General features: G+C 41.5%; 2 protein-coding genes and 4 non-coding genes across 7 annotated transcripts in view; all 6 read left to right on the top strand.

The window, feature by feature from the left end:
- rps7 (ribosomal protein S7) overlaps positions 1-3,372 on the top strand; it is a 192,412-nt gene extending 189,040 nt beyond the window's left edge. For both annotated transcript variants that reach the window (XM_065008869.1, XM_029631748.2), the window contains exons 2-7: positions 60-145; positions 255-326; positions 714-857; positions 1,769-1,833; positions 2,735-2,885; positions 3,260-3,372. In XM_065008869.1, coding sequence (XP_064864941.1) covers positions 71-145; positions 255-326; positions 714-857; positions 1,769-1,833; positions 2,735-2,885; positions 3,260-3,337 — 585 coding nt within the window. In that variant the 5' untranslated portion in view covers positions 60-70 and the 3' untranslated portion in view covers positions 3,338-3,372. The remainder of the gene's footprint in view (positions 1-59; positions 146-254; positions 327-713; positions 858-1,768; positions 1,834-2,734; positions 2,886-3,259) is intronic.
- On the top strand, positions 402-626 carry LOC115108794 (small nucleolar RNA SNORA73 family). Its single transcript, XR_003860386.1, has one exon. It is a non-coding gene; the product is annotated as a small nucleolar RNA SNORA73 family (small nucleolar RNA).
- Positions 1,465-1,689, top strand: LOC115108792 (small nucleolar RNA SNORA73 family). Its single transcript, XR_003860385.1, has one exon. It is a non-coding gene; the product is annotated as a small nucleolar RNA SNORA73 family (small nucleolar RNA).
- On the top strand, positions 1,990-2,214 carry LOC115108791 (small nucleolar RNA SNORA73 family). The gene has a single exon (XR_003860384.1). It is a non-coding gene; the product is annotated as a small nucleolar RNA SNORA73 family (small nucleolar RNA).
- LOC115108790 (small nucleolar RNA SNORA73 family) lies at positions 2,929-3,153 on the top strand. The gene has a single exon (XR_003860383.1). It is a non-coding gene; the product is annotated as a small nucleolar RNA SNORA73 family (small nucleolar RNA).
- Positions 3,373-13,641: 10,269 nt separating the features above from the next.
- Positions 13,642-18,314, top strand: allc (allantoicase). The gene is made up of 11 exons (XM_029631749.2): positions 13,642-14,059; positions 14,160-14,210; positions 14,312-14,399; positions 14,513-14,632; positions 15,282-15,361; positions 15,436-15,568; positions 15,663-15,818; positions 16,381-16,454; positions 16,772-16,880; positions 17,345-17,472; positions 18,037-18,314. Exons 1-11 carry the CDS (start codon positions 13,970-13,972, stop codon positions 18,190-18,192), a joined length of 1,185 nt encoding a protein of 394 aa, XP_029487609.1. The 5' UTR covers positions 13,642-13,969; the 3' UTR covers positions 18,193-18,314.
- The last annotated feature ends 3,194 nt before the right edge of the window (positions 18,315-21,508 follow it).

The raw sequence follows: 21,508 nt of genomic DNA on the forward strand, positions 1-21,508 counted from the left end.
ACTATGCCCAAAGATGTACAACATGCTCAAATGGCTTTCTGGTCTGTCTTGTTTTCCAGAAACATAGGCCATGTTCAGTACCAGCGCCAAAATCGTGAAGCCCAATGGCGAAAAGCCAGATGAGTTCGAGTCTGGCATTTCCCAGGTAACCAATGGCTAATATGCTATTGCATGTATGGCTAATTTAAACAACTCCTTTAACTTAGTCACTTGGCTAATGCTGTTTGCAGTATTCAACATGTCTGCCTTTCTAGGCTCTTCTCGAGCTGGAGATGAACTCGGACATGAAGGCTCAGCTGAGGGAGCTGAACATCACTGCTGCAAAGGTAAGGATCATGCACGGCACCACATGGAGCATGTGTTGTACTTACCGAGCTGTGTTGGGTTATTTGAGTTAAACCCCGACGTGGACATCCTGTGAGGTTGCTCTCGCATGGCTCTGTCCTTGTGGCGTATGGGAGCGTAGCGCGTCACAGTGCTGTGACGTACAGTCCCTTTCCACGACGTTGGAGAGCAAGCTTTGTCCCTGGCCTTCGGGCTGGTGAGGACGGTGTTCTGTATATTCCTACATCTTCCCAGAGCCCTTTGGGCCGTGACTGGGGGGCTAAACCATGCAGTGCATACTTTTTCAGCCAGACAGCTAAAAAAGACTATCTACTAAAGTGTTTGTATTTGCCTCCGTAAGTTCAAATAAATATTTTCCTCTCCCTCAGGAAATTGAAGTTGGTGGTAGCAGGAAAGCCATCATCATCTTTGTCCCAGTGCCCCAGCTGAAATCTTTCCAGAAAATTCAGGTGCGACTCGTGAGAGAGCTGGAAAAGAAGTTCAGCGGCAAACATGTCGTCTTCGTTGCACAGGTAAGAATGCAGCGGTCCTGTTTTCTGAGTTGCAGGGGAAGTTTGTATAGCTGTTGCTGTGAACCAAGCTAACAGAATGGGTTATTTGAGACAACTGTTTATATATATATATACTTTTGTGTGTATGTGGACACCCCTTCAAATAAGTGGATTTGGCTATTTCAGCCACACCGATTGCTGACAGGTGTATAAAATTGAGCACACCTCCATGCAATCTCCATAGACACACATTGGCAGTAGACTGGCCTTACTGAAGAGCTGTGACTTTAAATGTGGTACTGTCATATGCTGCCACCTTTCCAACAAGTCTGTTTGTAAAATGTATGCCCTGCTAAAGCTGCCCCGGTAAACTGTGAGTGAAGTGGAAACGTCTAGGAGCAACAACGGATCCGCCGCAAAGTGGTAGGCGACACAAGCTCACAGGGCGGGACCGCCGAGCAATGTTCTCTAGTGGAAAGCTTTCCCAGTAGAGTGGAGCCCTGTTATAGTAGCGAAGAGGGGACAAACTCCATATTAATGGCCATGAGTTTGGAATGAGATGTTCGACAAGCAGGTCTCCACATACTTTTGGTCATGTGGTGTAGATGCTGTGATTGTAACATTACTATCAACGTGGACATCCTGTGAGGTTGCTCTCACATGGCTCTGTCCTTGTGGCGTATGGGAGCGTAGCGCTTCACAGTGCTGTGACGTACAGTCCCGTTCCACGACGTTGGAGAGCAAGCTTTGTCCCTGGCCTTCGGGCTGGTGAGGGCGGTGTTCTGTATATTCCTACATCTTCCCAGAGCCCTTTGGGCCGTGACTGGGGGGCTAAACCATGCAGTGTACATTAGTTATCAAGTATGCTTCTTGGGCTTTTAAAGTCTGCCTATGTAAATTAGTAATCCTTAATATTTTCATTAAACTTGCAGAGGAGAATCCTGCCCAAACCAACCAGGAAAAGCCGTATCAAGAATAAGCAGAAGCGTCCCAGGAGGTGAGTTACATTATCATACCTGCATGTGCACGGCTACATACTGTTTGGAAGAGACAATTAAATGGCTTTAAAGTTGGTGTGAATGGGTACTAGTTCAGAACTTCAAATTGTTTCTGTCATATCTGGTGCTGCCATAATTGCTCACCAATTTTGGACCCAACGTGGACATCCTGTGAGGTTGCTCTCACATGGCTCTGTCCTTGTGGCGTATGGGAGCGTAGCGCTTCACAGTGCTGTGACGTACAGTCCCGTTCCATGACGTTGGAGAGCAAGCTTTGTCCCCGGCCCTTGGGCTGGTGAGGACTGTGTTCTGTATATTCCTACATCTTCCCAGAGCCCTTTGGGCCATGACTGGGGGGCTAAACCATGCAGTGTACAATTTTACTAACATGTTGTATATGCTTTCTACCACTCCAGTAAACCTGCACATTGTAAATATGGTATTGGCACTGACCCTGAAACGTACCCAGTATATAGCTTGCTTACTTGCTCGTTTTTTCTTGTGTGTTTTTTATCTTAATTTGTAATACTGATGTTTGTTATTGCGTTGTTGGGAAAGAGCTCGCGAGAAAGGCGCTTCTCTACTTCAAGCATGTGACAACTTGAAACTTCGAATGGGATTTTGAATAAATCTATACGGTTACAAGATGACCGGAGACTAACCGTCAACGTTCCCTCGTATTACCTTGCGTTATCTAAAGCAGACTGCTTGTCTCCAGTGATGTGATTGAGACATCTGCATAGCGTTTAGATTGACTTTCTCTTTCCAATATATGCATTCAGACATGTATTAAGAATCTTTAATTTTGAATGGGGCAAGTGGTAGGAGAATTGTTTTTGTAAGGGTTGCATTTTTTAAAAATTTGCCATATGTCTAATGCAAGTTGATTTATTTCTCCAGCCGTACTCTGACAGCTGTGCATGATGCCATACTTGAAGATCTGGTCTTTCCCAGTGAAATTGTTGGCAAGAGGATCCGCGTGAAACTGGACAGCAGCCGGCTCATCAAGGTCCACCTTGACAAGGCTCAGCAGAACAACGTTGAACACAAAGTGAGTGTTCGTGTAGCAGTTTGCTAGTTCACCCAACTTAACCCCAACGTGGACATCCTGTGAGGTTGCTCTCGCATGGCTCTGTCCTTGTGGCGTATGGGAGCGTAGCGCTTCACAGTGCTGTGACGTACAGTCCCGTTCCACGACGTTGGAGAGCAAGCTTTGTCCCTGGCCTTCGGGCTGGTGAGGACGGTGTTCTGTATATTCCTACATCTTCCCAGAGCCCTTTGGGCTGTGACTGGGGGGCTAAACCATGCAGTGTACAACCTTTTGTTTTTATGTCTCAGTTTTTAGTGTTTCGTACAAAATCATTATGACCTATAAATGTTAGTCTATTGCAGTGGTTAACCAGTGGTTGCTTTTCTATTTTCTAGGTTGAGACCTTCTCTGGCGTCTACAAGAAGCTTACAGGCAAAGACGTTGTTTTTGAGTTCCCCGAATTCCAACTGTAAAGTGCAGATGACAAAATAAATGTGTTTACTGTTAACACCATTGCTCTGTTCTTTGGGGGTGGGAGGGGGTTAGTCATACTAGTCCATACATGTTCAAGACTGATGTCCTTTCAGACAGAAGGAACTTCATAACTAAAACAGTAGGACCGTTACCTCAAATAACTACACTTGGAGCAGCTTTGTTCAGACTTGCTTTTGTACCTCCATGATGCAGAATGAAATTGACTAGTAATCTATTTGTCAATGTATTCTGGTGGTGGGCCATAGCAGGCCATCTGCTTTAGTTGGTGAGAAAGATGGCTGTTGAGGGAGGAGCTGGTTTTACATAGTGTATTTCTGCTCAACACATTTCCATTTCTTCAAAATACTTATGTTCGCTAGCTGGACAGGTAATTGCTGCCAAGTTTTAAACTGAACCAATCAAATTGTGTAGAAACTCTGAACACCAATCACATTATGTGCATTTTAGGTAGTAAGTAAAAAGCTGGTGACATCGAGAGGGATCTCCATCTGACAAAATGCTATCACATAAGGTATTTATTTGTAATATGTGATCGATACCATCATTCCAAACTGAAATGACAGCTGAACACGGCAACCTTTTAATGTAGCTAGCTACTGTAGTTTCAACAAGATATGTTGCTTGCTAGCATGACCAGATTTATCACGAGCTATCTAGTCATTCTGGGGCTGAGAGATTTAGCTTTTAATGTTATTCTAAGTAATTTAAGACTACAAACATGTATAGGACAAGTGTAAATCGAATAGTCAAAGGCAGGACCCACAAATGTCATTCATACTGATGAATGCCACAATCCTATCAACAGGAGTAGGATGTTTGCAGCCCACAGTGTCAAGGGTGTTTCATTTTCTAGCTTACAAACTACATTCCTTTGCTGTGATTTATTTATTCATTCTCACTTTTGTCGCGCATTATCATGTCTTGTCCCAGAGATCAACCAAGTGCTATTCACCAAGCATGGGCTGAATCGCTCACCTGTGAGGAGAACATCCGACTGCAGTTTGAATTAGCCCTAATGTCACTGTTTAGACATTGGGACCACATGCATTTCCCAGTTTCTGTCTTAAGTCGTGCATTTTAGAGTTGGAACACCCAATACAGATGCAGTTGCTTGTTTGAGCATCTTTATTCACTAAGGTTTTTCATCTTAGTCTTCCATGATCTATTCACCTAGACCTGCCGTCACTATATAAACACAGACCATTTGTCTTTGTGTGTTTTGTCTTAGTCACATCAGTGTGTTAGGTAGCCAAGCAGTTAAGAGCATTGGACCAGTAACCGAACGATTTCAGGTTTCAAAGACAACTAGGTGAAGAATCTCTGCCCTTAACCAAGGCACTTAATCCTCATTCCTCCTGTAATTTGCTTGGGAAAAGAGTGTTAAATGACAAATGGAAATGTCTACATCGGTCAGCTACATTGTTGACCGGGGTGGGATACTAATTGTGCCCTCATTACAAACACAATATTAAATTGCACTCCCATTTGCCCCCAGAACAGCCTCAATTTGGCTGGGCATGGATTTCTACACTGATTGAAGTAGAGGCAGTGACTTCAATAAGCGATCATAGCATTCACCTGGTCAGTCTGTCATGGAAAGAGCAGGTGTTCCCACTGTTTTTTATACTCAGTAGATTACAATATATTTACATACGTCAAATACTGCCCGAGACACCTTTTATTACTTTTCTCCATGCTCAAATGGTGAAACATGATTTGTGATTTTGTTCGTATCTATATGCGTGAAACGCACATTGAAAATGTTTCTCACAGTCACAGTAGAAGAACGAATGGATTGGCGAGATTCTGGCACCGTCAACTTTTAGAAGGTTAGTAGGAAGGTTAATATACTCCCATTCAATGAACATTGAGTATTTCAAACAAAGTTTAATTTCCCAACTGCTGTTTCTATAATCCTGCAGGTTCGTTATTCTCCATACTTTATATTCCAATGCATCCAACATTATGCAGGCCCACCATGGTATTGGGCAGCTGCTATTTGAGAACTCATATGGTTTGGAAATTAAACTCTGGTTATCTTACTGCAGAGCACATTGTACAACTGTTTTTAGAGGAGATGTAAAGCGAGGTATGCTATAAGTGCTAGGCTATACCATATGTACTGGCTAATATGCATATGCAGCTGTCGTTTAAAAAAAACTCCAGTCTAGTATGACAGACATTTTCTCAACATGCTTTTATGTGTTTCCATGCTAGGTGTATGATTTAATGTTCCTTTAAGCCTGCTGCTAGTTACTTGAAATGAGACAATCATGCCAAAACATGATACAACAACTGAATTCACAGACAGATGGCTAATGAACCACAAATTGACATTTACAGTTGACTAGGCTAGTCTGTTAACATTGGCTAGTTTTTAATAAATTGTCTAAATGGTCAACGAAGTTACAGTGCCTCCTTTATATGATCAAGACGATTCGTATTGCATACTGCATAATACTGAACAGAAATATAAACGCAACATGTAAAGTGTTGGACCAATGTTTCACGATATGAAATAAAAGATCCCAGTATGTTTTGCACATATGTTTACATCCCTGTTAGTGAGCATGTCTACTTTGCCAAGATAATGCATCCATCTGACAGGTGTGGCATATCAAGAAGCTGATTAAACGGCATGATCATCACACAGGTGAACCTTGTGCTGGGGACAATAAAAGTCCACTCGAAATGTGCAGTTTTGTCACACAAAACAATGCCACAGATATCAATTTGCATACTGACTGTTTTGTCTTAGTCACCATCAGTGTGTTGCCAGATAATTGAATGTTCATTTCTCTCACCAGCTAACCTGAGCAATGTTGGTTTTAGAGAATTTGGCAACCAGCTGAACATCTCAATCCTCCACGGTGTTGCTGTTCGAACCACACCAGTCTGGACTTTAATATAACCTGTAACCAAGGTGACTAACTTAAGGGCTTGCCTGACTGTAATTACACACATAATCTTCTGAAAAGAGAAGATGTTCCAACATGAGCCAATGGCGGAGACAAATGGAAATGTCGTATACAAGGGCTGTGCTGTCACCTACATTGTTGACTGGGATAAAATAAACTGTCGCCCTCATTACAATTTTAACACCTGGTCTGAATCGATCCCAACCGCCCCCTTCTAATATCTTTTTATCAACAAAACATGGCAGAGGATGGTTGAATAACGGTTGAAGTCGAGGAGTTGATTGGGTGTGAAGGAGAGTGACGGAAGGTCAGTTCCAAAAAGAGACGGGTTTTTTTAAATTGGGGAGGACAATATATTTCAACTCAAACTGATCTAAAAGGTGCACCTTAAACAAGGTAATGCAAAATGGTAAACAAACTTTGCATATTGTTCGTATAGTCTGTCTAAATTCTGAAAAGTATTTCCAGTAAGTATGAATTCTTGTGTAAATTTATAATTTGCTGACAGTCAAAGAACAGTAGAAGTCGAAGTCCAGTCTGATAAGAGGTCCAATGATTAGGGATAGATATCGGTAAGGGGATAGCAAATTGCTATTCATTTCTAAACCTGGCGCCGAGGTTGTCCCATACTTTATATTCAATCCAGTCTGATAAGAGGTCCAATGATAAAGATAAGCTGGGGTCAGAGAGATGACTCAATGGTTTATATTAAAAATGTAATGTGGTTATCTTCTCCATTAAGATTGTTGATGGTTTTAGAGACAGAGATGTAAAGAACTCAAGAAGGGTTATTGCTATAAATGCTAAAATTCTGTGTTGTATGTAAACTTCCATGTTGTGTGTATCTATAACTTCTTTAAAAATGTATAATCAGGAACAAAATGACATTTTTGAAATAAGATTTTATAATATTTAATGCTAGCGATGATTTAATGTTCCTTTAAGCCTGCTGCTAGTTACTTGAAATGAGACAATCATGCCAAAACATGATTTTCTCGAACTGAATACAGACAGATGGCTAATGAGGAAAAGCTATAAGGCAGAGTTGAGCAATAGTTACTTGAATACATCGTCTGTTATTAACTAACGGCTAGTTTTCTAATTATATTCAAATGTAGTCTGGTTACTGTGCCTCCTTTATATGATCAAGACGATTCGATTGCATTGCAAATTGAATCACGAAATAAAACGCAACATGTAAACCCCCAATGTTCCAAAGCTGAAGTTTAATGAGTTCCAGTAAAAAATGGAATATAGATCCCTGGGAAATGGGACTTTGCCAAGATAATGAAAGTCTGACAGGAGGGCATAAAGTTAAGATGATTAAACGCAGGTTCACCACACAGGTGAACCTTGTGCTGGGGACAATTGAAAACAATGAAATGTGCAGTTAAGTCACAAAAGAGGCCACAAAAGAACAAAATTGCATATTTACTGAAAGAATGGTCCACCAGCACTGTTGCCAGATAATTAATGTTCATTTCTCTAATTAAGGGAAAATTTGGGCGTTTAAATTAGTGCTATTTTCTGTTGTTCAGATGCCGGAGTAACAAATACAGATAACTGTAAATTGGGTCTATTTGCGGAGAATCTCCATAAGGACATTGGTGGTTCAGTGGTAGAATTCCCGCCTGCCACGTGGGAGGCCGGGGTTCGGTTCCCAGCTGAGGTGTAAAGAATAGTTATATATGTCTGAGTCTTTGGTTGTAATTGAACTGGTTGTTTTGCAGAGAAAGTTATAGTCACTAGTATTGGTATAAGATATAAACTGAACGTTTTAAATAGTTTGTTTGGTTCAAATTGAAAGACTAATTCATTCAACTTAATATAAGAACGGAGATTTTGATGCAAGGCGATGTCTGTTCACTAAATGATTTGTTGGGAATAATACATTGGGAAAAGAGTCGTAATTAAAAATGCTAATTCAAAGACGAGACAGTAACTTAAATCAAATTAATTCTGAATAATAACGAGGAACAATTACGATAGATTTGTGTCCATCGAAATGTTTTTATAAGATTAGCGAATTGAGAGATGTTGATTGATGTTGTAAACTCTAAATCAGGATTCAACAGATGTGATAAATTAGGTTTGGTTTATCGAACCCGAAATACTGTTGTTGCAGAAGGCCAACCATTATTTACAATGAGTTGAAAATCGTTGCGAAATGAGTCAAGATTGAGCGCTTGTTGATGACATCACTAGCGAGGTTTCCGTCGCCACGGAAATGATGTCTTGACTGGGGTGACAGAGAAAATGGTTAGTGTCCTTTAAAAGGAGTATGTAAATCGTCAGGAAAGATGCTAAAAACTAGCAGCTGATTCGCTGGGTGGGTATCATTGATTTGTGGCGTTTATTTGGACTGTAATTGGGCCGTGAGAGAGAGGGATTGGATGTCTGAGTCATAAAACATCGTGATGGTGGATTCTGATGGTTGTTGATTCTTGGTTTGATCGTTTGAATAGCACCAGTGAATTTGAGCACTGTTTCCATTATGTGGAACGGTGTCAGGGTATTAATGGTGAAAAGCAACCTCTATGGTAAAACATTGTACATGTTTCGGTAAACTAGCGAGGTTGAATTTGGTTATTTGAACATTTCCCTTGATACGTAGACATACGTAACAGGGGCAAGTTGTTTTTCCTTGAGGAACACGCAGATGGTGTTTTGTTATATTGAGATGTAAATGTGAGTTGAAGGAGCCAAGGGAAAATACGTTATTTTTATTAAATATCAGGGATTATAATATTGGGGAGAATGAGGCCATAAACGACCAAATTGGAAAGGCCTGGAAGTTTTGATTAATCATTAAGGTTTGCAAATATATACACATAAAACATTTGTTAGAACTATTTGTTTTGGTGCAAAGGTATTTTAAAGAGACACGCTCAAATATGGAACTTTATGAGTTTTTATTTTATGAGTTTTAAATTACACAAGTGAATTTGGATTTTAAGGATAAAGGGTTCTTTAATATGTGTAGTATAGAACTTGACTATAAAAGGGTGGGAATTACATAGAAAAATAAGTTTCAGTTCTTAGGGGTGATAAATCACTGTAGACAAGGAATTCTGCACTCTGCAACATATATTAAATTCATGTTATTGTCAGATAGAATACTGAGAGTCCTTGAAGGAAGGATTTTGATATGATAAGCATTTGTTTTGATTTTTTTTTTTTTTTTTTACCATTAGGGGTTAAAAAAAAAAAAGTATTAAATTGAACAGGTATATAGGACATCTGTGATGATTTAGGATTATTGTTAGGTTGATTAAGGAAATGTAAGGACTTTAGAGATTGACACTCATAGACATGATTTTGGATAAAGTCAAACAGTTAGAAGCTTAGTGGTATTTGAGAAATATGAGAGAAAAGGTTTAAATTGGTAAATATATATTTAAGAAAATATATAAGTAGCGCAGATAGTTCTTAAGTAGATAAGAAACTTGACAGGGAATTGGTACTGGATTGACGCCCAAGGGAGAATTGGACATGTGGAAAACTAAAAGGGGCTCCTTCATGATGTCAGACATAAGGATAATATACTAATCTTACCTACGTCAGTATTTAGAGTAGGTAAGGTTGATACCTGGGCAGAGTCAGGTATCAAAAGGGGGATGGGTAAATTGTGGTCTAGGATAGGATGGGGCTTATTGGATAGGGAAAAAAAAAAAAAAAATGTAAGCTAACAATTGGGAATAGAAGTTAAAGATATAATCAGATAAAACATATGAGAAATTGTTTGTTAACCAAGCCTGTATGTCCAGGATTTTATGCATTACAGGTGAACTACAGTCACTCAATCCAGTCCCAGAGGCTTGGGGACCATAGAAGACCCCTGGTGACAGCTAGCTGAAAGAGCTACCCAGATTCATATCGCACGGCGGAAGGGTAAGACATTTTTCACTGTCGGACAATAAACAGAGTTCGGGAGAAGAACTGGAATTAACAGAATTCCGGGGCCAACTCTCGAATGAAGTAACCCTACCTGTCCTATCACCCCTGTTTTTGTTCATAGAAGTGAAGATGTGTCTGGCTCTGGCTAAGTGATGTGTATTTTGTTCCAAAATAAGCATAAGAATCCCTAGATCTGGGTAGACAAGAAGTTAGAATAGAGATTACATGATAACCGACTTCGGACAGTTCTAGGATTGGAGAAGAGGGTGTCCTATAGCATGGAGGATCCCACAAGGGTGGATAGGTTTTCCATGATATGGGGAAACCTGGGAGCAATGTTGAACTTTGTAAAGGTGATGAAATCCTACTAACCATCAAAACTATTAAGCTCTCTGATGCAGGCACTCACACCCTCGGACTACAAAGGACGAGGACAGACATGATGGGTGTGTTTTCTATCAAGGTACTGCCAAGACCAGAGGTAACCGGACACACTCCTCTACCACCACTGTGTTAAAAATACCATTCAGGTAATTAATGTTAGAGACTATTCGGCTATTGATTAATTAGAAACTGAGACTGGTTTTGATAGTAGGGACAATTTGTGGCTGTCTTATATGAGGTACACAGCTAAAACCCTGAGAGGAAAGGACTGTATTATTTGAAGTTATGCTAGACCTGTTCTGGCTACACCCATTTGCTGTAGGAGAAGGAGAGGGGTGGTTGTGTATTTTGAGAAGTTTTTACCAGGTTAAGCCCAATTCAACCCTCTGTTCCTCTTTGAGCCTTGTGTTTCCTGCAGTACCTCCTCATCGGGCCTCTTGGGGTGTTGAGGCATATGGGGGCAATTACGAGTGCATCACGGGTACAGGTAATGGCATTGATTATGGGAGATTGCCTGAAGCTGATTGCAGGAGTAACATAACCATTAATTCCACTTGGCCAGTTACAGGCCTAAACCAAACTAGTGGTCTGGCTGATGTATGTTGGATGAGTGGAGCCAAAAGAGGGCTGAGACCCATTCTTAGAGGAGAATGGCAAGGTACGTGTGGTCTGACCAGTTTGATAATTCCACGGACCATTGTTGATGTTGTTGCTGAACAGCTGCTGAGTTCTGTAACCAGGGGACCTGAAAACATTCCATCCCATGGGAGACAGATGTAGTAGTGCTCCATGGACAGAGGATGTAGTTGACATACACTAACCTGTTGGGAGTGCCAGTGGGGATTCCTCATGAGTTTCAGGCCTTGGGTAGGAATGATGGACTCTGGCACTTATTACCTACTATGGGTCCAGCCATGGTGGATGCTGGACAGACTGCATGGATTAATTATATCTACTATGATCAACAGCGTTTTGTGAATTACTCCCGTGATGCACTCACTAGTATGTCTGAACAGCTTGAGGCCACATTTGGGGTTTCCAGACAGAATAGACTTGCCTTGGATATGCTTCTTGCCAGTCAGGGGACGTCTGCAAGATGTTCGGTAAACAATGTTGCACGTATATTCCTAATACCAGTCCAGATGATAGTTTTTAAACTTCACAATCTAAGGCGGGGTTGATGCACTATCTGCTAAGATGAGGTCCACGGGGGGTGGAGGAGTCTGTTCTCTTGGCCTGGTTTGGTAAGTGCACTGGTAGGATGGTTACTGGATTTCTGACCTAATTCTTGTATTATTTGTTATTGATGTGATGTGCTGCTTGCATCATACTGTGTTTTGACAAGTCTGTTACAGATGTGGTGAGGGCTTCAGGCATGATGCCTTTGCTTGATGCTCCAGTTGGCGATGCTGATACGGACGCATGCTTTCAGGGGAGGATGGGACTGACTGATGATGACACATGGTTTGGAGTCCTGGCTTGGACCCACCTGGTTAAAAGGAGTAGCTGAGAGGACCAGATGGTTTCTAATAATTCTTTACTCTGTTTTCCATGACCAAAGTTTTATCCTACATCTTACATGTCAATAACAATAAAGTTTTATCCTGTTTTTGATAAGTGACACCCTTGGGGGGAACAAAGGCATACAACAAAGGCATATATAACTTGTTATTAATAATAAACTTTTTATTATTTTCATGAAATGCTATGACTGCTGAAATAAAGGATAGTTGAGTGACACCCTAGCTGGTGTCAAAAGGGGGACCTAAATTTCACACTATTTTCTTTTGTTCTGTTTTTGAATGAGCTGTTCTCTTTTGACATGAAGGTAGTTTACACTTTGTAACTGTTATATGATTCATTGCTGAGTTTTTGTTCACACCCTTGGGGTTATTTTACATTATAGCCATTACCATATATATGATTGAATATTATCTGCTGTTGCCTTGTGTGGATGTATGTATGTGTTATGCTACCTAGCTGATTTGAACCATTCTTAAAAGTATCAGGGCCATGGAACTTTCTCATGCTGGAAAAAATACAGGAGGGCACATTCAGAGCGTGGGGTTGCGAGAACAAGCAGTCTTTTTGGTTAGATAACAGGAGCCAGGTGCGAGATAACGGTATGGAGCATGAGACCCATCTTTCAGTTTTTGCAGCAATTTTAGGAGGGGGATCCAGTTGCTTTTATTGATTAAGCTTCTCCATTGTATGTCGTGTCCCATCTGGGATGGGAAGAGGGGGAAATTATTTTTCTTTGTGGGCCATTTCCGGATAGACATACCTAGTTTAGGATATTTTTCCTTTTTGGATTATGTCTTCGTTTTTGCTTGGAGTAATGTATCTGGACTATATCACATCTCTTAGGAGATGTGAAGAGAGGGTATCAGAAACTTTTTCCTGCTGGAAAAAGTTGGCTAATGTGGACAATCATTTTACTTTTATTTTGAGCTGTTCTCCGCTCTGTTAAATGAGGGTTGTAAGCCAACTTAGTACATAGTGGGATTGAATGGAGAACATGATGGTAATACATAAATATCTATTTCTGTTTAATACCGTGCCTTATTTCATAGTCCTTATGGGAGAAGTTTCTCTTTGTGTCTGGATCCAGTTAGGTTGTGTCACGTCTCTGGTGAGACGTGAAGAGAGGGTTTTGTAAGGAATTGCTATTTCGTATGCAGGTGACTAACTTACTGCTAATTACATGGCTACAACTCACAGTAAAGCCTGTGGGGTCCCCTACAGGATAGCTCCCACATTACACATAATCTCCTTTGTAACCGAACACTGCCCGAAGAAGATCCTACGATGATGGACAGACAACTGAGCCAATGGCGGAAGACTACAGACTACAACCAGCTGAACCAATCCGGAGATCCGATCTTCCTAGGGTCAACCTACTTTCTGTGACGTATATAAGAGCTGTGCTGACTGTTTACGCTCTCTCTTTCCTGCCGTTCCACACGAAAGAGCAGTAATTACGTTGTAATACATATTTTCACTCTGAATAAACTGTTTACTTGTCATACAATTTTACCCTGGTCTGAATCGATCCTTAACCGGCTCATCCATCCTGGTTGACCGGCTCACCCATCTACATATCCAATTGCTAACAATATTCAGTATTCAAAACAAAAAAAATCCATTCCCCCACTACCTATCTCGTTTAGTTAACACTGCTGTCAATGACTTCCCAGTCACCGGACTTTGCCCTGGTGAATTGATTGAAAGAAAACAGGCACAAGAATAATCTTTTCATTAGTGGTTGTGGACTGCTTTTTTAAACTTGGAAGTACAGGAAGCTGTAATATATACAAGCAGATTTATCTTATTGTATGAGGTAAATGAGAATTTTTTTCTCAATCTGGATCGAGTTACATGTCGGTATTGTAAATTATAGTCTGCAATAGAATGGCAGACCGAAAAGCAGTGAAAATTGTCAGTGATCAACCAGACTTTCTGCAGTTTAATAACCTGGCCTGTGAGACAGCTGGAGGAAATGTAAGTCTTACACCATGGGCACAAGTTTGACATTTTGAAAACTGTAAATTACACAACATGAGATAATGTTAATCTGTTTACGTGCTCACTGTCATCTTAGGTTATTTTTGCGACAGACGAATGGTTTGCACCAGCTAGCAATCTTCTGAAGGTACTGTGCACACTTACATTACTAATCCACTGTCATCTGTTGATCCACTACCATTCACATCTACCACCCTCTTCCCTTTGTTCACTGCACGTGGTTGGAAGAAAGAGCCACCAGAGTTCATAGCGTCTGCATTCACCGAGTACGGAAAATGGATGGACGGCTGGGAGACGAGAAGGAAAAGAATACCTGGTATAACTTGAAGAGACACAAAATTACAATAATTTCATTGGTGGGAAAATTAAATGATCATAGGTAGGCTAATCTGAATACAGAAGCTAGACCTTGTCTGCTTTCTCTGCCAGGTCATGACTGGTGTATCATCCAGCTGGGTGTACCTGGCATCATACATGGCCTGGATGTGGACACGTCCTTCTTTACTGGAAACTACTCGCCCTCTGCCTCAGTTCAAGCTGCATGTCTGGGTATGGATGACCGTGTAACAGGCTGTGTTTACACAGGCAGCAAAATACTGATATTTTTCCACTAATTGGTCTTGACCAATCAGATCAGCTCTTTTGCCAATAATTGTGAGAGAAAAAAAAAATCTGTCTAATACCTCATGATAGGTTAGAAAGATCCATAGGGTGTTTTCACATATGAAATTCAGTACCCTGGTTTGGTTTCCTGGAGTGTTTGTCAGAATTCTACAGAATACGTTTTGCTTTCACAAGACAAGAAAATAACTGTTTCGGGGTGTGAATTAGCAAGGGCCACATTCTACATGGCATCAGCAAACTAACCAGTGTGAAATGGCTAGCTAGTTCGTGGTGCGCACTAGTAGTGTTTCAATCGGTGACGTCACTTGCTCTGATACCTTGAAGGAGTTGTTTTAAAATAGAGTGAAACAGGGAGGTACTACCTGAACTTGTCCAGTAAGAACGCAGATTTTCTGTAACTTTTGTGGAGGGATAGGCAACGATGCTTCGAGCGTGATTGTCACCGACGTGTGCAGAGGGTCCCTGGTTCAAGCCCAAGGTTGGGGCGAGGAGAGGGATGGAAGCAACACTGTTACAGTTACAATTGGCAAAAGTCATAGTCATGTATGTTTCTGTGTTTTGTCTGTCTGATCAGATGAGGCCCCAGCACTGACCCTGGAGGGAGACCGCACTGGCATGGCTGCTTCCGACAGTCAGTTTGAAGCAGTTGCTAAGGTACAACTGTTTACACTGACACTGTACACACACACACTGGAGAAGATCAATGATCAATTGTGTTTGACTGACAGTTGCACTCTGAGTCGTGGGAGGAGCTTGTTCCTGTGACAGAGCTGAAACCTGGATACTCCGACACCTGTCATAACTACTTCCCAATCACCTACCCCAGCAGAGTCACCCACCTACGACTCAACATGTACCCAGGTAACACCTCCACGTCAGACACTCTTTGCTATTGGTTACATAATTTCTCATCAATATTCCTGATAAAGGATCTGTACTTATGCTTGTGTTGCAGATGGGGGGATTGCTAGACTGAAGGTCTATGGCGTTGGGCAGAAAGACTGGTCTGCCCTGCCCACACAGGACCAGCTGGACCTGGTGGCCCTGGTCAACGGTGGGGTCTGTCTGGGCTACAGCGACGCCCACTTTGGCCACCCCCGGAATATGATTGGTATGCCAATGCTGTCATACTGCAAACATTTCAATGGGGCTTCTGTCATCATACTGATTAAGGAATCAATCACTTCAGTACAGATGGCACTGGAATATAAAGTAAAAACAAATAGGGCAATATTTATTTTCGCACTATTCATTTGGAAATACTGAATAACACAGACAGATATAACAAAGGCAGAATTCTTTCAACCAGCTGTGTCCATCTCATTTGTTGATCTATCTTTCACTAATGAAGTGCACACATGATTTATCTATTTGGTAAATGATTCCAGTCAGTTGGGCCTTTGTGGCTGAAAGATCTTACTCCAATCTCATGATGTACCTTTGGGATTTGTAATTGTTGTCGAAAGAAGCAGTGTGAGTCTTGAATAGTTAGGTGTTCCTTAATATATATACACAGGGAAATCACTGGCAGGCCTGTGATATGTTTTAATGACGATGTCAATATTGGCAACGGTCCAGAATCTCATCGGTAGTGCATACCATTGGTAATGAACATATCAAAATGAGACAAGTCTATATACTGGGTTGACCGGGAAACATCATACCCTTTGTAGGTTTGGGAAGATCTGCAAACATGGGCGATGGATGGGAGACAGCCCGTCGACTGGACAGACCCAAAAACCTACAGGTAACTTAAAATCACATTTGATTCGTCACGTGTACAGGATACAGCGAGTGTAAACAGTACAGTGAAATGCTTACTTGCCGCTCTTCATCAACAGTGCAAAATAAATTCAGCTAAGTTTGGCACATGCCATAGCACTGGATCGTGTTCAGTAGGACAATTCAGAGTAGAACTTTTTGAAATGTTTTCTACACAATATCTGTGTTCTTTTTGGGCAATTTCAGGTAGTACCTCCCTGTTTCACTCTATTTTAAAACATTTTCTCATTGGTGAACACGACACTGATGTATCATCTGGTGACATGATACTGTGCTCCACAGGTGGATGGGAAGGGCATCCTACAGGTACCAGGTTATGAGTGGGCCGTTCTCAGACTGGGGCATCCCGGAGTCATCAGCCAAATTGAGATAGACACCAACCACTTCAAAGGTAGAGTAACACACGCACGCACACACACACATTCTGTCTGTTCCAGTCTCTGTTAAAGACTTGGTTACTAGGGTTAGGATTAGGGCAGGTAGGCTAGCGGTTAAGAGCGTTGGGCCAGTAACCCGAAAGGTGGAAAAATCTGTCGTTCTGCCCTTGAGCAAGGCAGTTAACCCCCAACAACTGCTCCCCGAGCGCCCATGACGTGGATGTCGAGCCCACTGCACTTCTCTGATTCATAGGGGTTGGGTTAAATGCAGAAGACATATTTCGGTTGAATGCATTCAGCTATGCAACCGTCTTTAAGGTATCCCCTTTCTCTAGTTATGACAATGTAACAGGTTAGATCACAATGGAGACATCCACATCTTTCGCCTCTGTTGTAAAAATTCAGCAGTCCACTGTACAGACTACTGAGACAGAGGTTTTGTGTTTCTCTTACTGTATCATGTGATGACAACACGCAGGAAACTTCCCAGACTCCTGTAAGATAGAAGCGTGCCATCTGACCCCCGAGGAGGAAGGGAAGTATGTGAGTGGCAGGTGGAGCAGCGATCCAGGAAACAAATGGCGGGTGCTTCTGCAACCTCAGAAAGTATGTCAACCATTATCCCTATAATTCACTCCAATGCCTGGGCCCGTTAGATTGCTGATCTAGGATCTGTTTAGCCTTTTAGTAAGTTCACAATGCGTAAGGGGGACCTGATCCTAGATCAGCGCTACTACTGAGACTTTATCAGCCCATTTTTATCCAGAATGTTTTTTTCCAGCATTTTAATCAATTCAGTGTTTAAATGTTCTCCCCATCCAGACAGATGGGGAGAAATTCAAGTGTGTGTGTTTCAAAACATATTATTTAGGTCAACAATATTGAATGTGCATGTATAACAACTAAATCAGGTCTTGGCAAATGTAAGGAGGATATCTGTCTCATCTATGAGAGGTGTTGTGCTTCACACTTCACTCTTCAATGTGCACAAGTTTCTGTGACGTGAAACATCTGCCAAAGTCAACAGTCCACCGAACTTACTTTTTCCCCCTTGTGCAACTGCTTAAGTACGAAAACGACTCATAACCTACAACCTGTGATGATAATAACCATTCCAAACTGACACAGTAAAACATCAGTTTGGTGAGAACTGTTTCCTGTCTGTTCTAGCTGCAGGCCCATCACAGGCACTTTTACTCATGTGACTCGCTGGCGCTGTCTGGGCCGGTCAGTCACGTGCGTCTGGTCATCGCCCCAGATGGAGGGGTCAGCCGACTCAGACTCTGGGGGCGTCCGACTTCCACAAGACACACCTCCAAACTGTGATGCATTAGGCCACATTATTGGATGAGTTTTGGTGAGCTCATTGTGGAAATTAATGGCCTGAGTTTAACATGTAGGCTACATATGAAACCTAAAAAAATAAACTTTCATCTGAAAACATACAACTGGGTCTAAGGAGATGCATAAACTATGTATGTTTTGACATTATTTTTGAGTTTATATTGGATGCAATTATATTAAGAAATCTTGCATAGCTGCAACAGTGGGTCTCAGGGTTAAGCCGTTATAGGAAACAATGGTGTGTGTGTGTGTGTGTGTTGTGGTGTCAATGCCATGTGAAGAATTGTAGCAGACAGTAAACAAACAAGTGCTTGCACTTGTTGGGGATTCAGCACCACGGACAGCGGCAATTGGAATCCCCACGATCTGACCTTCACACTATTTAGGCCTAGTTGTAGGTTTGCACTGGAAACAAGCCAATAATATTGTAATTTTCCATTTGTTTCCCACATTCAGAGAGCTATCTAGCCTTATCAACCGCAAACGTTTTTTGTCATGTTTAGGCTACAATGTAGGTAAAAAGTGAAATCAGACACGCCGGCTTACTTAATGTAGCCTAACATTTATTTTGCCATGTGACTGAGATAATAAGATGGAAGTAGACCGAATTGTAAACAGATTAGTGTCTTTGAAAAAATGTGTTGCTTTTTTGTTACAGACTTGCCCAGTTAAACAGAGTCACGCTGCCATCTAGTGGATAGACTCATCTTCAACATTTTCATTTTGAAGACTGATTGAAAATACTATTATTGAAACTTAATGTATGACAAATAATTTCAATCAAATACTTTAAAAAAAGTTTGTAGTCATGTGCCCATCAGTAAGGAAAAAGAAAGAGGAGACAGACTCTCACATTCATCCTTGAATCTCCTATTTCACCATTTCATTTCAGTTCAAACTGTAATAAGGAATGTGCCTATGAACTGCAATTAAGTGTAGACATATTTATGTATTTGTTTATCTGGATAGCCTGCCCTACCCCATTACTTTAAGTGAAAATTGTTCATTGCAGCCTACCCAATGAGTTTAAGCTTCCAAAAGATATGCTGCAAAATATGGTAGCCTACATGCACGTGTTCTGGTGGCGTGCTGGTGATAATGGGATTTGATTGAAAAGCTAGTTTGGAAAAAACTGTCCAAAGCTTTTGAGTTCGTCTTAGCTTTTGGGTTCGTAGTATATCCTGATGACGAATTCAAAGTGTAAGACAGTGATGAGGGAAAAGTGGATTGTACATGTTCTACCAAAACAAATCCACAATAGGACGGCATAGGCTACAGTGCATTCGGAAAATATTCAGGCCCCTTAACTTTTTTCCGAATTTGTTACGTTACAGCCTTATTCTGAAATGGATGACATTAATTTTTGCACTCAATTTACACACAATATCCCATAACGACAAAGTGAAAACCGGTTTTTAGACATTTTTGAAAATATGTTAAAAATATAAAACAGAAATACCTTTTTTACATAAGTATTCAGACCCTTTGCTATGAGACTCGAAATTCAGCTCAGGTGCATCCTGTTTCCATTGATCATCCTTGAGATGTATCTGCAACTTCATTGGAGTCCACCTGTGGTAAATTAAATTGATTGGACATGATTTGGAAAGGCATACACCTGTCTATATAAGGTCCCATAGTTGACAGTGCATGTCCAAAGAGCTCAGACAGGATTGTGTCAAAGACACAGATCTGGGGATGGGTACCAAAAAATGTCTGCATCATTGTAGGTCCCGAAGAACACAGTGGCCTTCGTTATTCTTAAATGGAAATAAGTTTGGAACCACCAAGACTCTTCCTAGAGCTGGCCGCCCAGCCAAACCGAGCAATCGGGGGAGAAGGACCTTGGTCAGGGAGGTGACCAAGAACCTGATGGTCACTCTCACAGAACTCCAGAGTACCTCTGTGGAGATGGTTGTCCTTCTGGAAGGTTCTCCCATCTCTGCAACACTCCACCAATCAGGCCTTTATGGTAGAGTGGCCAGACAGAAGCCATTCCTCAGTAAAAGGCACATGTCAGCCCGCTTGGAATTTGACAAAAGGCACCTAAAGGACTCTCAGATCATGAGAAACAAGGTTCTCTGGTCTGATGAAACCAAGATTGAACTCTTTGGCCTGAACACCAAGCGTCACATCTGGGGGAAACCTGGCACCATCCCTATGATGAAGCATGGTGGTGGCAGCATCATGCTGTGGGGATGTTTTTCAGCGGCAGGGACTGGGAGACTAGTCAGGATTGAGGGAAAGATGAATGGAGAAAAGTACAGAGATCCTTGATGAAAACCTGCTCCAGAGCGCTCAGGATTTCAGACTGGAGCGAAGGTTCACTTTCCAACAGGCCAATGAACACAGCCAAGGCAATGTAGGAGTGGCTTCGGGGGACGTCTCTGAATGTCCTTGAGTGGCCCAGCCAGAGCCCGGACTTGAACCTGATCGAACATCTCTGGAGAGACCTGAAAATAGCTGTGCAATGACGCCCCCTATCCAACCTGACAGCGCTTGAGAGGATCTGCAGAGACAAATGGGAGAAAATCCCTAACTACAGGTGTGCAAAGCTTTTACCATCATACAGAAGACTCGAGGCTGCCAAAGGTGCTTCAACAAAGTACTGACTAAAGGGTCTGAATAAATGTGATAATTGTGTTTTTTACATTTTGAATAAATTTGCAAACATTTTTTTTTAAGACTGTTTTTGCTTTGTCATTATGAGGTGTTGTGTGTGTAGATTGATGAGAAAGAAAAAAGCAAGGAATAGTAGTGTCAGGAAGCCAGGGGAGCAGGGCACTGACAATGATGCAGGTAGAGATATAAGCCACAGCATTGGTTCTCTACATCTGTCTTGTGATGTGCAGGCCAATTGTAATCTGTTGTCAATGAAACTGTAGTCAAATATTGTAGTCCGGATGAAAGGCTGCGTGGACAGTTTTATTCAAAGAGACCTATAAAACAATGATATCACTATCAGAACATGGTATTGAGAGAGAACGTCTTACATTTTCTTCTACTTCCTCAAGGTGCTGGAATAGCTGTGCTCCTGTTGTCTTTGTGCTGACTTGCGGTAACGCTGTGGTTCTAAATCAGTAGTTGTATAGTAAACTATTGAAAAACATGAACTTGTTTGACCATGCTGCAGGTGATAATTGTTTTGTAGGCAACGTTTGTTTTGTGGATTTCACCGGACAGATGTTGGTCTCTGGTTTTGTGATGAAACAAACATGTGCAGTTGACTTTATTCCACCACTGTGTGACTGTTGTCTTTTTGGTGTCACAGCCTTATTGTACATCACGGTGGCTCATG

Source organism: Oncorhynchus nerka, linkage group LG24 (genome assembly GCF_034236695.1).
Source record: "Oncorhynchus nerka isolate Pitt River linkage group LG24, Oner_Uvic_2.0, whole genome shotgun sequence".
NCBI lineage: Eukaryota > Metazoa > Chordata > Actinopteri > Salmoniformes > Salmonidae > Oncorhynchus > Oncorhynchus nerka.

Coding starts and splice junctions, on each gene's coding strand:
- allc (XM_029631749.2), top strand. CDS start 13,970: ATGGCAGACCGAAAAGCAGTGAAAATTGTCAGTGATCAACCAGACTTT. Junction 16,881..17,344: donor AGACACCAACCACTTCAAAG/GTAGAGTAACAC, acceptor GACAACACGCAG/GAAACTTCCCAGACTCCTGT. Junction 17,473..18,036: donor TGCTTCTGCAACCTCAGAAA/GTATGTCAACCA, acceptor TGTCTGTTCTAG/CTGCAGGCCCATCACAGGCA.